General features: G+C 45.1%; 1 protein-coding gene across 1 annotated transcript in view; it reads left to right on the top strand.

Annotated features, from left to right (window-relative positions):
- FAT1 (FAT atypical cadherin 1) overlaps positions 1 to 18529 on the top strand; it is a 127128-nt gene that overhangs the window by 2800 nt on the left and 105799 nt on the right. Inside the window, exon 2 of the mRNA XM_029934810.1 lies at positions 11301 to 14577. Within this exon, the coding sequence (XP_029790670.1) occupies positions 11319 to 14577 (3259 nt within the window). The 5' untranslated portion in view covers positions 11301 to 11318. The remainder of the gene's footprint in view (positions 1 to 11300; positions 14578 to 18529) is intronic.

The raw sequence follows: 18529 nt of genomic DNA, 5'->3' as shown, positions 1-18529 counted from the left end.
GGGCCGGAGCCGGCTGCGCCCGGCAGGCATGCAACTTGCTGCTTCTGGGTGGCGGACCTTTCGGCTCCTTGGGTGCTTTCCCCGCACTGCCCAGCCCACGACCGCGTTCCTGCCGGTGCTCTGGGACACGGGATGAAAGCAAGCCCGGCGGGAAGGTTGGTAGTGCCGTGGCGCCTGCCCCCCTGGAAAGTTCAGGACCGGCTCGGGATTCGGGCAGCCGGCGGAGGATGCGGGGGCGGAGAGGTGGGAGGGGATAATTTGCAACGTGAACCGAATGGTAATGACCGAGCCGAGTGCCGCTGCGCGCGGGCTGCCGGCCGCGGCGGCGACCGGGGCCGCGCGGGTCTGGTCCTGGAGCCATTGCTGAAATCAGAGCGGCGGCCGCGGCGCGGGGCTACCGGGTGGCCGCAGGGCGAGGACTTCCGCTGCGCCCCGGAGCTCGGAAACTTGGCCGCGGCGCTCCGCTCCCTTTCCCCGGTAACTCCCGAGCCCGTTAATGACTTAACCGATCTCGCCCCTAGGTTAATTCTTCCCGTGGATGAGAGAGTCCCAGCGTAGGGGAGATGAAAGGCGAGGCCAGTAGCCAAGGAGATGGGATCTTTGAAATGGAGTCGCTGAGTTTCTCTTAGATGTTTTGTGCCCCGAGGGAGCGCTGCTCCGAGGGTTAAGTACTAACTGGTTGAATGTAGATAGACGAGGTGCGATTGATAAATTGCGGGGCTAAACATTTGCAAAATAGGCTGTTTATTTCTTTTTTTTTTTTCCTGGAGGAGAAACTTGTAAGGTCTTTTTTAAAAAGAGAGATCCTCATTCTTCAGTGCTTTTTCTTACTTAGAGTGCTTTCTTCCAGGAAGCTAACTTTCTGTTGTCTCTTTGAGATTTTTTTTTGTTCTCTCTGATGTGAATTGCAGAGCTTTGAAAACAAGGACGCAATTGTATACTTTAGGAGAGTTAACTACTTTTTATGCATGTAAGTTTTTTTTGGGGGGGGCATGTGTTTTGGAACTCCGGTTTCATTAAGTGGCTTTTGTTAAACGGCTCTGGTACGTGGTAGAGTAGATGTTATTTTCTTATTTTACTGGATATTTACAGACTTTTAAAATGGGGTAATATTTAAAAGGGAAATGATCTTTATTTTTTTTAGAAAGGCATCTTAAGGCTTTGTAGGTTGCAACATAGGTTTCATTAGTTGACCATCTCTGCAAGTGTTGACACTAGATTTTAGTGAGGTTTTCCCATGTCATTCTCAGAGGTGTGTGGTTACCCAACACGTCCAGTTGTGAGTTATTCGTCCAGTTGTTGCCGTTATTCGTGAAAATGTGTTTTTCTCTGCGGTATATAGGTTAATTTTAGATTTATCTTTGAGTTTTAAAAGGACAGCTTTGGTTCCACAATTAGAATTATTCTCACTGTCCTTATTGTATTTTTAAACTTTACGATGGATTTTAAAATACTTAACGCTACATAATTAAAAAAACAGCAGCAACAACTATCTAACTCTAAGGCAAGGCAAACATGGCATTTAACAAAGTTCAGTGTACGGGTTGATTTGAATAAAGTGTGCGTTTGTGTACCCATTTCTTGAAAAAGGAATGTCTTACATGAGCCAAATTCTGTGTCACTCTGAAAGGAAGGGAGATTGTTAGGGACTTAATAAAAGCATTTAGGCCACCTGTGTATTCCTTGTATCTTTTAATTAGTCGTTAGAAGTTACCCCCAGTGATTTCTCATCATGTTAATAGATCATTTAATCCATGTTGTGGACAGGTGCCAAGACGGGAATCTGAAAATAACAAGCTGACGAACACTGTTTTCGTTCCCCAGCTCCCCTGCCTCTCGTGGGGATGTTGAGACTTGGCTCATGAGCCACCTCGGAAGCAGTTACTTCTTTGAACGCTGGAGGTGAAAGGGATCTTACAGATTATTTAACCTCTCTTATCAAGTCTGCCCGCCACTTGCTTTCCACCCAAGTTTGGCTGATTTTACATAGACTCAGTACACTGAACCAAATTAGTGCATTGTTGCATTACATGTTGTCTCGGTGGCCTAATTTGTGGCCTAAAGGACCTGATTTAATAGCAGGAAGCCATAAGGCTAGGTGTCTGTTTAATCTTTTATGAGTGGGAAATTGCAGTAGGTAAGCTTTCTTTTGACCAAATTATATAGATGATGAAGCCAAACTATTTTTTGTCTCACTTAATTGGTCAATTTGCAAGTGTTAGTTTATCCTTAGGCACTGGAAAGGAATTTTTGAAATGAGTGATTCAGGTAATTCATTTAAGGTCAGAAAGTTGTCGTTTTCTTCTCTGATTTCAAAATGTACTCAGATGATGAATCTGAATATTTTGCATTTTGAAGTTTTTAAAAACTTAAACTTACCTTTAGGTCCCTAGATTTAAATATATTGCCAACATTCTTAATTTCAAAGGCTTATTATACGTGTGGAGATGAATCTATAGTTAAGTGTCTTTTTACAAACTATTTAGAAACCATAGAGCAGTCAAGCATAGAGCTTCCAAACAAGCTCTGCATCGCAGAAACTGATCCGGCCTCTCCTGCGGCCAGTTTGGGAGCTTTCGAGGTGGGTGGTGGCCCTCTTGCTCAGCTGCTAGAAATCGGAGCCATCTCCAGGGCGGCCATCTGCGCTGTCGTTACCAGCCTGGTGTTTACACCTGGATCTTCTGTGTATTTCCCGACGCTAGCCCTCCTCCCCTGCTTGAGCCCGGCCTTCCATTCTCCATCCTCATCCATCTGTCCCTTCATAAACTGAGCAACTCCGGATCTCCTCTTGGCCAGACACGGGACACCGTCTGAGCAAATTGCAGTTTCTTCCCTCAAGGAGCTTACAGCACAGTGAAGGAGAAGGACACACACATAATAGGTTATATCCAGTGTGGGAAGAGCAGGGGAGGTCATCCTAGCACGTCAGAGAGCTGGGCATGGGCAGTGGTGGATATTAGGTAGGGTGAGTTCTGAGGGAAGAGTGAGTCGGGAGGGAATACTTGAACGGAGAGGAAATGACATGCATAAAGCAAGTTGTCGAAACCTTCGCTGTGACCTGATTTGCGGTATGCAGAAGCATACCATGTTATCTTTAGGACAAGGGTTGGTTTATTATCAGTGCCTGTTTAATCCTGTTTTCCCATACTTTTTTTTTGTTTCCTTTGTGCAAGTAGAACATGGAAAGTCTATGACCTGGGCTTGTTGGGTTGTAGACAGGAAGGACAGGATTTTATGGGGCAGGTGTTAAGAAGGGATGGCAAGAGGGGCGCCTGGGTGGCTCATTGGGTTAAGCGTCTGGCTTTGGCTCAGGTCATGATCTCACGGTTCGTGGGTTCAGGCCCTGCATCAGGCTCTTTGCTGACAGCTCAGAACCTGGAGCCTGTCTTCAGATTCTGTGTCTCCCTCTCTCTCTGACCCTCCCCTGCTCGCGCTGTCTCTCTGTGTCTCTCAAAAATAAATTTAAAAAAACATTAAAATAATTAAATAAAAGGGATGGCAAGAAAGAAATGTAGAAGAGAGGTGAAAATACTTGTATGTGAGGAGTGGAGGGCAAGAAGGCTAAGACCTAATGTTTAGGTTACCTTTTAAAAAGGCAAGCGATGGAGAGCTTCCAAGTGGAGAGCCACACCACTAGGTGGTGTGGTCTGCTCTGGACAGCTTGGTGGTTTCCAGCCTGTGGGAAGTACACCTTTTTGGTTTGAAATAGTACTGTTGAGTACTTAGTGTCGTCCACCCTTTACGTGTTCTGGATTGACCAGGCTTTAGGCAGTCTCTGACCTGTAACGAGCACAAGGGCATTGTGAGTGGTGTCACATGTGACATTAATTCAGGGAGGATTGAGGAAAAGTCCTCTGATTTGACGCCGACTTGTGACACCAGGAGAAGCCGTGTCTGTTGCCGGGACAGATGGGAGGTCCTGTAGAGCAGTTGATGGAGACGGAAGTCAGGGTAGCACCCCCCCCCCTTTTTTTTTTTTATATAACTCTCTGCCTGTAGGGGAAGGGGAAAAGTAGGATGTGAGTTTGCAGGAAATGAAGCTTTGAATGAAGTAGGGACGAACCTGGGTTTGTCGACCCTGCAGAAGGGGCCAGTCACGAAGGGGTCATTTGAGCGGGCTGTTTGAGCGGGAGTGAGAATTTAGGGAAGAGCTGCGGAAGAGGCAGATTTTTATGGCATCATGGGCCGCTTTATTTGCAGCCCGGCTGGCTCCCAGGTCTTCTGAGGGGCGGGAAGAAGCGCACATAGGGGAAAAGAACGTTATAAGGAAAGGAAGAGGAGGTGCTTTGTGCATGATGACTTTTCCTTTTTTTTTTTTTTAATGGACCCCTCATCTTCCTGATCCATTGTTTAGTGAAATATCTGCATCTGTACCTAAATATAACCACTCTCATAGTTTGGCCAGGAGTAAAGCTTTACTAATTTGGGCGTGGAGGAAGTGGCTGGTGTTAATTAATAGCCACCCTGCCGCAATGACATTGAAATGATATCTGTGTGCAGAGGAAGGGTACATTAGGTGCGATGATCTTACATCACAAGAGGTAAACTGTGTTTATGGAACCTCTCTGTGAGCTGTGTTTGCCTTGGAGCGTGGGGAGCAGAAAGTGGTCGGAGGGTGAGGAATAAGTAGTGGTCGTGTCGGGTCTGTAAAAACCAGGGGAGACACGCATCGCATGGATGGTGCCCAGCCAGAAATGTGTACGCAGCCCGTGTTCTTCCTGTCTTGTCTTTCATGTCACACTAGCACAGAACAGCCAGTCATCTTGCGATGCCCACAGATGTGTTTTGTAGCTTCATATAGCAGGCAAATTACATAGCAGATTTTATATGGAGGCTGCTTGGAAACTAGGAGCGCTCTAGCTTTCTGCAGGTTTTTAAGTGCTGGGGAAGAGTTACAGTGTGCTGAGGGGAGAGATTTGGAGTTCTCACTGTCCTCTCTTAGTAGTTTGAAGACTGCTCTGAGGTAATTGGGAGTGAGTTGTTCATCCATTGAAGGTCGTATTTTTTTTTCTTTTATAGTTTATTGTCAAGTTGGTTTCCATGCAACACCCAGTGCTCATCCCCACAAGTGCCCTCCTCCGTGCCCGTCACCCCCTTCCCCACCTCCCCTTCCCCATCAGCCCTCAGTTTATTCTCAGTATTTAAGAACCTCTCATGGTTTGCCTCCCTCCCTCTCCCCAGCTATTTCCCCCCTTCCCCTCTCCCATTACACTTATGAGTGAAAATATATGGTGTCTGTCCTTCTCTGCCTGACTTATTTCGCTTAGCATGACACCCTCGAGGTCCATCCACGTTGCTACGAATGGCCAGATTGCATTCTTTCTCATTGTCATGTAGTACTCCATTGTATAGATAAACCACATCTTCTTGATCCATTCATCAGTCGATGGACATTTAGGCTCTTTCCATGATTTGGCTATTGTTGACATTGCTGCTATGAACATTGGGGTACATGTGCTCCTATGCCTCAGCACTTCTGCATCCCTTGGGTAGATCCCCAGCAGTGCTATTGCTGGGTCATAGAGGAGTTTGATTGTTAATTTTCTGAGGACCCTCCACACTGTTTTCCAGAGCTGCTGCACCAGTTTGCATTCCCATTGAAGGCCATGTGTAAATTAAGTCATTGCTGGAAATAACGAGACTTGAGACTTCCCGGGGCCCCTGTCAGAATCAACAGCAGGAGCAGCTCCATTAGACTCACCAAGCCTATGGCTGCGTTTCAATCCGGGTTCCTAGCTGGCCCCTCTGCCCTTATTTTTACTGCCATATGGCTGGACATGGCTTAGAAAGATTTGATAGGTACCTAGAAAATAAAGAAGAGCCACCCAGTAAGTTTTCAGTGTAAGAGTAAAAACTTTGAAAATACTGCTCATGGCTATTATAGTTTATTAGGAAAGTAACATTTTCTGTCTTGTAAATGTTATCTGGAAGCTGTGAATTAGTAACACCTGAATGATGAACGGGCTTTCTTAGTAAGATAAAGTCTCTGTCTCTCTGTCTCTCCCCCCTCCTGTTGATCTTAGAGACCAATTAATATACAATATTTTTAAAACACAAGAGTCATTTACATTTCATACTGGCTTTTTTGTGACATTTTTCTTTGAAAATGTGGTTATTTTCCCTGCAGTTTAAACATCTTCAAAAATACTTTAAAAATGTGACACTCTTCAAACTGAACATTGAGCTCTGAATTTCAGTAATAAGTGCAACTCCAGTGACTGCTCTCGCTGCTGCGGATTCAGAATGGGAGGCTGTGGGAGGGCCCGCCGAGAGCACAGCGCTCTTCCTGTGAATGCGTGTTTATCATCATTTTTATCATCATCGTGCCTGTTTATCATCTTTATCATCATTGGTAGAATTGATACTGTTTACTCTTGGCCTTTGCATGGAGGGCTGAGGGCGTGGGACCTCTAAGTAAAGAATGTACAACATTTATGGGGCGCCTGGGTGGCTCAGTCGGTTAAGCCTCCGACTTCGGCTCAGGTCAGATCTCACGTTCGTGGGTTCAAGCCCCGCATCAGGCTCTGTGCTGACAGCTAGCTCAGAGCCTGGAGCCTGCTTCCGGTTCTGTGTCTCCCTCTCTCTCTCTGCCCCTCCCCCTTTCATGCTCTGTCTCTCTCTGTATCAAAAATAAATTTTAAAAAATATATTTAAAAAAAAACTACAACATTTAGTAATTTATGCATGTGTAATGCTGGCTCCCCCCAGTCCTGTATCGGAAGCATGTGCAACATTTCTGACTCTTCAGCTTTAGATCTAAATGTTTGAATTTATGCAGTTTTTTCCTCAGCACTTGGGCTGTGTTCTGTTTTGTGAAGAATGCGCAGTCACAGTCATTGACTTGGAACACTTTATGTGAAGGTTTCCGTAATGAAGAAGTATGACCATGTTAATATCTGATTGCTACTAGAAAAATTATTTTTCTCTTATTTAGAAATTTTCAGAAATCTATACTAAAGATATTTCAACTTTGGACCTGAGGCCCTTTCCTCTACAGGCGGAACTAAGTAAACATTCTTGGTTTTCACTTTGCAAAATGCACAGTAGAAATCCTAAATTAACTCTGAGTTGAAGTGGTATGATCACCTTCTAAATATCAGAGCGTAGCCTTTGGCTAAAGTCGTTTCTGGAGTTTAATTTTCATCAGCGTGAACTCTAGCTAATGTACTTTTCAGTAGAAAAGGTATTAGTATCTTCCCCCCCCTTCAGCTTTACTGTTTGTAAAGTCGCCACATTTTTAATCATGCATTTCATAGCGAGACCTGAGTCCGTGGTTCTAGGTTACATTACTAAAGGTTAACAATATCTCCTAAAAAGTGGGTTTTTTTCTTTTGTTTTTAAAACATTTATTTATTTATTTTATATTGAGCAGGAAAGAGAGAGAACAGGAGTGAGCAAGGGCAGGGTGAGAGAGAGAGGGAGAGAGAATCTCAAGCAGGCTCCGTGCTGTCAGTGCGGAGCCTGGCGTGGGACTCGATCTCACGAACTATGAGATCATGACCGGAGCCAAAATCGAATGGGACACCTGACCACCTGAGCCACCCAGGCGCCCCATGGCTTTTGTGTTTTCTGATTTAAAAGATTGCCCCTTAATAAGTGATCCCAGCCACAGTGACACTGTTAGCCAGGTTTGCAGGGGAAATTCTGGGTTTTGAAAGGTGTCTGTTGTGGGTGGTCCAGCAGGGGCGATCCAGCTTCGCACCATCCCTGGGAAGAGCTGGCGGCGGGTGGGCTGAGCCAGGTGATTAGGTGTGGGGGGTGCAGGCATGGGGGGTGAGCCACGAGAGCAGGGTGGTCACGGCAAAGCCTGCGGCCCTGCTGTGTGACCGAGACGCGGTGGGGAGCAAACAGTTGCAGTGATGGTACGTGCTGGGCCTTTCCTCTGTGCGGGGTTGGGCAGCCGGGGGTGTCCAGGGCCGCCCAGCAGTGCGTGCAGCAGCATGGTACCGGCCAGTGTGTATGAGTCACTGCCAAGTTCTAATGTGAGGCTTCAGATGGGCCCGTCCTGTCTTCCACCGCCACTGTTTCTTGCTTCAGTGTCGGTGACTGACTGCTGTCTGGTCTCCTGTGCCGGTTCTTCGGTTCTTCTCTTCTGTCCTCCCTCCAAATCTTGGGTGGGGGACATCAGTGCTCTGTGTTTGCTTTTCTTTTCGTCTCCAGCTGTGCTCTCTCCCTGGAGGATCTCATTCAGTTGTGGGTTAAACAGCATGCTCTGTCTATTTGGGCATCTCTCATGTTTGCGTCTCCAGGCTGGACTTCTCCCGCACGTCTGCCTGCCCCCTCGAAATCATTACTTGCGTGACAGTGGCATGTCCACCCTAACCTTCCAGAACTCCTCATCTTAGCCCCCAGATCCTGTTCCTCTGTAGTTTATTCGTTGTGCTGAGTGCACCGTAATAACAGGAGAGGTTACCACCAGAGGAGACCATCTTCATAACTTTCCTGTAAATCTAAAATGATTCTAAAGTTTAAATTTCATATTAAAAAAATCTCCCTTACTGCTCTCCCCATCCCCCACTGGGCCCCAGCCACAGTGGCCTCTGTTATTTCTCTAACTAGCGCCTCTCTACTGGATGTGATTTTGAGCCCCAGGGAACATTGGCAAAGTCTGGAAACTTTTTTTTGGTTGTTTTTGGGTGAGGGAGTATGGAAGCGAGATGGAGAATATACAACAGGCTTTGAGTTGGTGGAGACCAGGATAACGCTGAACATCCTAAGATGCACTCTGGGCCTTTTGAATTTATGTGTGTATATATTTATGTATCTATTTTTGAGAGAGTAAGGTGGAGAGGCAGAGCAAGACGGAGGATCCAAAGCAGGCTCTGTGCTCACAGCGGAGACCCCGATGTGGGGCTGGAACCCATGAATCTTGAGATCATGACCTGAGCCGAACTCCAGAGTTGGACACTTAACCCACTGAGCCACCCAGGCACCCCCGCTGGGCCTTTTGAATTTAGCTCTCTTCCCTTCAGGTTCTGACCACAGTCTCTTGCCCCTTTTTATTTTTCTCCTTAGCGCATAGTCATCAGCATGTGATACACTCTTTGCTTGTTTCTCACCAGGAAATATGTCTTCCTTGACAATTTCTTGCTAGTTTGGCTCTCCTTTGTATCCATAGCATGCAGAACTGTTCCTAGCACATAGCATTAAATACTCGTTGAATGAGTCTAATAATTGAAGGGCAAGAATGATTGAGACAGATGACCAGCACCTCTGCTAAAATACTCAGATGGAATGGGGGAAATCAAGCATGAACATTCATCTAGCTGCCTGTTCTTCACAAATCACCACTATTGACAGTTGACTTTTTTTTATCTGTCCAGAATGTTTGTCATTTTTCACACGTTGATGTACTGTGCACACAATTCATCTTCCCTCCCCCCTTTTATTTACAAACATATATGAGATCAGTTTAATTTTTCCATTTAATATATCTGGATGTCTCTATGTACCAGCATATAGAGTGCTATCTTATTCTTTTTAGTGGCTGCATAATATTTTAGATGTAGAACTAAGCAAAAATATTTTAATTGTTTACAGTAAAATCCCGACATAATACTTTGTTGTGGAGTGGATAGCAGTAACAAGTCTTCCGAAATGAAAGACTATGCTTGTGCCACAGGAGGTTTTTAAGTGTTATTTAAAGCATTTTCTCTCTATAGTTCCTACTCTGTAAATGGCTCAGGGTCAGGAAATAGTCTTTACTACCATGTACCTTACATGATCTGTCCTGAAGTAGGTTCCCAATACCCGTAGGTAGAATTGAAGTTTTCCCTTTTTTTGATAAACATTCCCGGATCCTTGTGTAATTCAAATTTCCCTGAATATTAGAACTGTTGGGCACATGAAGAGATCGTTTTGGGAGAAAACTGTTCTCTTACTTTGTTGAGATGCTCACTGTTCTCCTGGAGGCCGGAAGTCTTCATAGTCTCCTGACTTCATCTGCTGAGGAGACGGCGTCATGGCTAAGGCACAAGTTAGGTGGCCCGCCTGCAACATGACACAGTATCAGTTAAGCCTTGTGCAGGTGAGGGCTTTTCTCTTTTTCCCTAATGAAATGACCGATGGGGTGTAGTTAAGATCTGTAAGTCAGTGCTGCCTTGCGAGTCCCCGCTGGTCCTGTGGCCAGCCCTCCGGTCTGCTGCTGCTTGCACCTCTGGGTGGGGCTCCCGTTCTGCAACTATTCGTTTGAGGGTGCACTGCTGTCCTCTTTGAGTGCTGGGGCGTTTTGTGAGGCTCCATTGATTTGCAAGGTGAATTTGTAGAGGAATAGTTGGTCTGTTACTGATCGTCCTCCTCTCCCACTTGCTAAAGGGAACCCTTTCTCAGATGCCCCCTTGCTTCACCTTCCTCCCCTCTGACCTTCCCCATCGGGACGACCGCCTTGCTGGGAGTTGGCGCCTTCTCCGTGTGTCAGCTTGGATGCTTTAGCTGTGTGTGTGTGTGTATGTGTGTGGTGCTCGGTTGTGAACACTGCTTGTTGACTGCAGGGGTGATACAACATTGAAGCGGTTGGGAAGATTCGCTTTGCTGACTTAGGAAAACTTCTGTTTGGCATCAGGCTGCTGGTTTCCCATTCGTAGGTGGGCTCTTTGACTTGTGTTGGTTTAGAAGTGACCTCAGTATCAAAATGATATAATGATTTTATGGTTCGTTTTAATACCTTTAAGTAGTTACATAATGCTAAGTGAGACAGTAAAGCCTTACATTTTGTAGGGTTTCTTATATTCTTACATTCTTATAAAGGAATAATTTCCGGATAACTTTTGAGATGAGATTAAGAATATGAGGTCCTATGAGACCACCTTCCAGGTTTCTATTGACCTTCTACATCAGTTCTTCAGAGCTTCCTCTGCTTGGGACACTGTGGTGCCATTAAATTTGTGAGCTTTTGGGTGTTTCATTTATTGTATGTAAGGAAACCTAAACCATGTTCATGTCCAGTATCTCCCTTTGTAACAACAGTTGGTTGCATTTGCTTTGAAGAATCAAATAGAACAGTTCAACTTTGTTGTTACATGTAGTTGGCAGGGATCTCTCACCTGAGGCTCCTTATGATTCTTGAGTCCTCAAAGTCCGAGAAGAAGATTGTTCCTCAACTTAGTAATTTTAGCCGTGTTAGAGGTATTGATACTTGGCAAACAGAAAACAAAAATCTAAAAACTATTGCATATATTCGAATTTCATACAGGTATACAATACTTTATTAAAATGTAAAGTCTAAAACTCCCAAAACAAGTTTAAACTGCCTTGTTTTATTTCTTCGAGGTCACAATTCTGACTTCTTTCTTGTGTCGCAGGTTCCTGAGCAGTAAGCGATGGGGAGAGCCCTGGCCTTGCTCCTGCTCCTGCTCCTCCAGCGTTTTGGAGCCGGTGACGGCAGCCAGACCCCTGAGCAGACTCCTCTCCAGTTTACACACCTGCAGTACAATGTCACGGTGCACGAAAACTCTGCAGCTAAAACCTATGTGGGCCATCCTGTAAAGATGGGCATTTACCTTACAAATCCACTGTGGGAAGTAAAGTACAAAATCCTCTCCGGGGACAATGAAAACCTTTTCAAAGCTGAAGAGTATGTTCTTGGAGACTTTTGCTTCTTAAGGATAAGGACCAAAGGAGGAAATACAGCTATTCTTAATAGAGAAGTAAAAGACCATTACACATTGATCGTCAAAGCAGTTGACAAAAACACTAATGCTGAAGCACGAGCAAAGGTCAGGGTGCAAGTGCTGGATACAAATGACTTGAGGCCGCTGTTCTCTCCCACCTCGTACAGTGTTTCGTTACCTGAAAACACAGCCATAAGGACCAGTATTGCCAGGGTCAGTGCCACCGATGCAGACATAGGAACCAACGGAGAGTTTTACTACAGTTTCAAAGACCGAACGGACGTGTTCGCTATTCACCCGACCAGTGGTGTGGTAGTTTTAACTGGTAGGCTCGATTATGCAGAGACCAAGCTCTATGAGATGGAAATTCTTGCCGTGGACCGTGGGATGAAGTTGTATGGTAGCAGCGGTATCAGCAGCATGGCCAAGCTGACGGTTCACGTGGAACAGGCCAACGGGTGTGCTCCTGTGATCACGGCAGTGACGCTGTCACCATCAGAACTGGACAAGGACCCGACCTACGCGATCGTAACAGTGGACGACTGTGATCAGGGTCCCAATGGGGAAATCGCTTCTTTAAGCATTGTGGCAGGTGACCTCCTTCAGCAGTTTAGGACAGTGAGGTCCTCTCCAGGGAGTAAAGAATATAGAGTCAAGGCGGTTGGTGGCGTTGATTGGGACAGTCATCCTTTTGGCTACAATCTGACACTACAGGCTAAAGACAAAGGAACGCCTCCCCAGTTCTCTTCTGTGAAAGTAATTCATGTGACTTCTCCACAGTTCAAAGCTGGGCCAGTCAAGTTTGAAAAGGATGTTTATAGAGCAGAAATCAGTGAATTCGCTCCTTCCAATACCCCTGTGGTCATGGTGAAAGCCACGCCTAGTTATTCTCATTTGAGGTATGTTTTCAAAAGTACCCCTGGGAAAGCTAAATTCAGTTTAAATCCCAACACTGGTCTCATTTCCATTTTAGAGCCAATTAAAAGACAGCAGGCATCCCATTTTGAACTCGAAGTTACAACAAGTGACAGAAGAGCCTCAACCAGAGTGGTGGTTAAAGTCTTAAGTGCAAACAGCAATCCCCCTGAGTTTACCCAGACCGCTTACAAAGCATCTTTTGATGAGAACGTGCCCATTGGTACGACGGTCCTGAGCGTGAGTGCGGTGGACCCCGATGAGGGGGAGAACGGGTACGTGACCTACAGTATTGCCAATTTAAACCACGTGCCGTTCGTCATTAACCATTTCACTGGTGCCGTGAGTACTTCGGCAAACCTGGACTACGAGCTGATGCCTCGGGTTTACACTCTGAGGATTCGCGCGTCAGACTGGGGCTTGCCGTACCGCCGGGAAGTTGAAGTCCTCGCCACGGTGACCCTCAATAACTTGAATGACAACACACCCTTGTTCGAGAAAATCAACTGTGAAGGAACAATTCCCAGGGATCTAGGCGTGGGGGAGCAAATAACTACGGTTTCTGCGATTGATGCTGATGAACTTCAGTTGGTCCGATACCAGATTGAAGCTGGCAATGAACTAGATTTGTTCAGCCTAAACCCCAGCTCTGGGGTGTTGTCCCTAAAGCAGTCGCTCCTGGATGGCTTAGGGACAAAGGTGTCATTTCACAGTCTGAGAATCACAGCCACCGACGGAGAGAATTTTGCCACACCGTTATACATCAACATAACTGTGGCTGCTAGTCGCAAGCCGGTGCACTTGCAGTGCGAAGAGACAGGTGTCGCCAAGATGCTGGCAGAGAAACTCCTGCAGGCAAATAAATTACACAGTCAGGGAGAGGTCGAGGACATTTTCTTTGATTCCCACTCTGTCAACGCGCACGCGCCGCAGTTCAGAAGTACTCTCCCCACTGGTGTTGAGGTAAAGGAAAACCATCCGGTGGGTGCCAGCATAATCTTCATGAATGCTACTGACCTTGACACTGGCTTCAATGGAAAACTGGTCTATGCTATTTCTGGAGGAAATGAGGATAGTTGCTTCGTAATTGACATGGAAACTGGAATGCTAAAAATTTTATCTCCGCTTGACCGTGAAACAACAGACAAGTACACCCTGAACATCACAGCATCTGACCTTGGTATACCACAGAAGGCCGCTTGGCGTCTTGTAGACATCAGAGTTCTGGATGGCAATGATAATCCCCCGGAGTTCTTACAGGAGAGCTATTTTGTCGAAGTGAGTGAAGACAAAGAGGTAGGTAGTGAACTCATCCAGGTTGAAGCCACAGATAAAGATTTAGGGCCGAATGGACATGTGACCTACTCTATTCTCACAGACACGGATAAATTTTCCATTGACAGTGTGACTGGAGTTGTTAAAATTGTGTCCCCTTTGGATCGTGAAGCACAGCATGTGCATTACCTAAAGATTGAAGCCAGGGATCGAGCCAGAGAAGAGCCCCAGCTGTTTTCCACTGTTCTTTTGAAAGTATCATTAGAGGATGTTAATGACAACCCACCTAGGTTCATTCCACCTAATTACCGTGTGAAAGTTCGAGAGGACCTTCCGGAAGGAACCATAATCATGTGGTTGGAGGCTTATGATCCTGATTTAGGGCAGTCTAGCCAAGTGCGATACAGTCTGCTGGACCATGGAGAAGGACACTTTGATGTGGATAAACTCAGCGGAGCTGTCAGAATTGTCCAGCAGTTGGACTTTGAGAAGAAGCAAGTGTATAACCTCACCGTAAGGGCCAAAGACAAAGGGAAGCCGCTTTCTCTGTCTTCCACTTGCTACGTTGAAGTTGAGGTCATTGATGTGAATGAGAACTTACACCCACCAGTGTTTTCCAGCTTTGTGGAGAAGGGGGTAGTGAAAGAAGATGTCCCTATTGGTTCCTCAGTAATGACAGTATCTGCTCATGATGAGGACACGGGAAGAGATGGGGAGATCCGCTATTCCATAAGAGATGGTTCTGGTGTGGGTGTTTTCAAAATAGATGAAGAAACAGGTAAATACATTATTACTCTTCAGTTTGATTTTTACTCCCAGTTTCCCTAAACTAAGTATCTGCCCTGTGCTAACTTGTTAATGGTTCCCTATTGGCCTCTTTTGGAGCTCCACACAGAAGTGCACGCACATGCCTCCTCCTAGAGGTATCCTTGGGTATAGAAGTTGTGAGTATGGAACCATAGGAATTTGAATGATACGACCTACAGTGAGTCCAAAAACAGGAGAAAGTTGACATCTTTACCACTGATCGTGATCTTTAAGTTTGTGTTCTGCTTTATCAGAAGCATCATTGTGGTTTTGTTGTAACTTTGAGAAGCTGAGAAACTGTTCCATAGCTATCGAAACTAGTATGTTTGCAGACTTAGAACCACCACTGCCACTACCTAGCCTGCTTCTCAGAGATGATTGCACACCTGCAAATTGTGCCGTGCACAGAGAGAACACTCTGCTAAAGCTTCCGTGATGTGGTCTGCTTTCCTTAGTACCTCTTCCAAGTTTTGTTTGAGAGGCAGATGTAGGGGAGTACGGTGTTGAATTGTACAGACTCGGCACTTTGAGTTGTTCATTGGGTGATCTTGGATAAGTTATTTATCTTACTGAAACCGACTTCATCTGTATGATGGGGATGCTCAAAATGGCTGCAAGATTTATGTGAGGATGAAGTGAAATAGCATGGGAAGGCTCCCAGCACGTGTTAGTCTGTTAATGTCTTCGAAACGGTAAGGAGGCTTTGTTAGGATACCCTTGCACCTGCAATAAGAGCCTGAAACCAGATCATCCAGGACAGCCAGTGAGTGCTACCGTCGGTGTTGCTTTGCGCTTCACGCGTATCTCTTAAGTTAGCTGCTCGTCCCAGATATTACGGTGTCATGTCCGTCTCCCTTGAGGGAGTATGTGCGCCTTCGTGTTAGTTTGCTAAGGGCCACCGTAGCAAAGGGCATAGACTGGGTGGTTTCAGCCACAGACATTGATGTTCTCACAATTCTGGAGGCTAGAAGTCAAGGTTGGAGGTATTGGCAATGGTAAGTTTTTTTTTTTCTGAGTCCTTTCTCCTTGGCTTGTAGATGGCTGTCTTCTCCCTGTGTCTTCAGACCACCTTCCCTGTGTTTATCTGTGTCCTAATCTCTTTTTACAAGGACATCAGTCATATTGGATTAGGGACCACCCTAATGACCTGAGTTTGTTTATCTCCAAGTCAATCACGTCTGAGGTGCTGGGGATTAGGGCTTGAGCCCATGAGTTTTGGGGAACTAATTCAGCTGAAAACCACCTTTCAGGACAGGCTTTTATTTAGCTCATGTGTTTTCTGTCCTCAGCCCTAGCAAGAAGTACTAGGTATAGTGCTAGGCGTATAGAAACTGCTCATTAAATGTTAATAGAATGAACGAGCAAACGAATTGATGAGTGTCACAATGTTAAAATGAATGTCCTGCCTTCTGGAAATGGTAGTGGAAATAGAAGGAAACTGGGTAATCCCAGGGTTCAATGAACTGCCAGAGATGGGAGTTCAGTTCGTTTGTTAATCTCATTGATCTGTCCTTGATGAATATATCAATTCTAAAAAAAGGTATTTTCCTTATTACACTGAAATTTTAAGTTTATATTTAGAATGCTACAGATAAATTATTTAATACTCACCCCACTAATCAGGCCTACATCTAATATGTATAAAGTACAAGAAACATAATTATTGTCCTACAAAAACTTATTTTAGAGGCTGTCATATTTTTAATATACTTTTGTTTATTCAAGGGATTCTTTTTGTAATGAGTTGTTTATCACTAATGTGTGTTGGGTATATCCATTCTTCTAAAATACCCCATTTTAATTTTTAATTATGAAATTTTTAGCTTCTAGATCTTAGAAATTTTTTAATTTATTTTTTAATTCTAGTATAATTAAATGATAAAATACCAGATTTTTTTTATTTTTAGTTTTACCTCATGCTATTTAGAATCTTTAATCCAATTTCATCAAAGATTACCAGCTGCTTTCCATGATTAGCCCTCTATAAACAGCTTTGCTTTCTGTGTACAAAGCTGTGTCAATGAAATAAAAACTGAAACCATATACTGGGCAAAGAACTCTATTAACCTTATTTCAAACTTTATTCTGAGGCTTCTTCAGCTTAATTAGCTGCGAAGAATGAATTGTGTCTAAGCAAAAACTGAAAAGAGCTGTGGTGTCCAAGGGGCTCGGGCTTAAAAATATTAGAGATCTAGGTTTTGTTAGACCCATGAACAACATTTAAAAAAGCAGTCGGTAATATAAAATAGCCCCCCCCCCCCCGCCCCCCAGCAACTTTGTCAAGATCTGTCTTCCTAAGAAGTTGCCTCAGTTCAGTTGGCTTCCTTCGTAGAAGCTTCGTCAACATTCTGCACAGGATCTGGAATTCCCATCACCCTCATTCTCCCTGGTAGCGAGGTGCACTTGTCCATCCACGGAATGTGTGGGCAGAGCTTCGGCCGCTGGTCTTGAACTAGTCAAACTGTCCACATCACGTTGGTTCAAGGTCCTGAGTCGCGTTTCTGTGGGCTGCTTGGTCTGTGACGGGGAACGTGTTCGCTGACCGGACGCCGGCCCTTGAGCGCTGTGCAGGTGGATCACGGCTCCTTGGTTTGTGCACATCCTCCCCTCTTGCCTGCCAGAGGTCTTGCGTACCCCCGGCTCCTTTCAGGAGATCTGAGCGTTCTGTCGGCCGCCGTGGCTGGGCTGCGAACCACCGCCTGCTTTTCGGTGGGCAGTTCCTTCCCCGCACTGCGCATGTGCGCTTGCGGTGTGGCGTTTTCTCCTGCTTCATTTTGTCGGAGCTGAAACCGAGCGCACTGCATTGGCGCTTGGGGTCTCAGGCGGACCAGCCGAGACGAGGTGCACACCCCCTGGGGATGCAAGGTGGCAGCTAGAACCAGATTGTTAAATAATAGTTTACTGACTGCTGTTGGTTATGCTGTTCTAGTCACTCTGCTGTCTGTAGATATATACGCGTATATCCTGCCATACTCCAGTATTGGTTCGAATAGTCAGGTACTTTGTGTCAACATGGAAGAGTATCCAAAATTTAACAACTGCACCCAAAACAAAGAATGTTTTGCATTTCCTTTTTCTAACTTAAAAAAAATTTTTTTTTAACATTTATGTATTTTTGAGAGAGACAGATCATGAGCAGGGGAGGAGCAGAGAGAGACGGACACACAGAATCTGAAGCAGGCTCCAGGCTCTGAGCTAGCTGTCAGCACAGAGCCCGACCCAGGGCTCGAACTGTGGGATCATGAACTGAGCTGAAGTTGGCCGCTTAACTGACTCAGCCACCCAGGCGCCCCTTTTGTGCATTTCCTAAGTGCATTTTGTGCATTCCTACTTTTTTTTTTTTACTTGTCTAAAATAGCTTCTGAAAGACCTTAAAAAATGGTTACAAGTTAAAGTTGAAACAGAAAATAGAACCCAAATCTTAATTTACATTCCCTGAAGCCTTAAATTATATGAGCACTGCTTTTTGGGGTTTTCTTTCAAGTGAAAAAGTATTTTTATTGTTGCTTTTTAAAGATTCATTTAGAAACTAGTGGGTTTTTTTTGCTTATAAAGTTAAGAGATTGGGATATTCTTACTACCAAGACAGAAAAAAGGAAACCACCAAGCAAACAAGGCAGTGTTCTGAAATCTAGGATAGTTTTCAGAGCTGAATGGCAGTGCTAGACTTTTCCGGTGGGAACTCAGGGGCGGGCCAGGAGAGGAGTTGGGACTCTGGGCAGTGGGGTTGGTAAGTGTGTAAGAAACTGTTGTGCATCTGTGTAAATACTGAGTTAGAAAGTGAGAGAAAAGTTGGAAATTTATCAGTCATCTGTTCTGTAGTCCTTGGATTTACAGAAGAAAATATTTAATGTACAGTAGAGTAATATTTCTGTGTTTCTTGGAAATGGAGAAAATATTTAATGTACAGTAGATTAATGTTT

This window comes from Suricata suricatta, chromosome 1 (assembly GCF_006229205.1).
Source record: "Suricata suricatta isolate VVHF042 chromosome 1, meerkat_22Aug2017_6uvM2_HiC, whole genome shotgun sequence".
In the NCBI taxonomy this organism is placed as follows: Eukaryota; Metazoa; Chordata; class Mammalia; order Carnivora; family Herpestidae; genus Suricata; species Suricata suricatta.
Note: the sequence above shows the minus strand (reverse complement) of the source record. Positions and strands in the feature narration are given on the sequence as shown.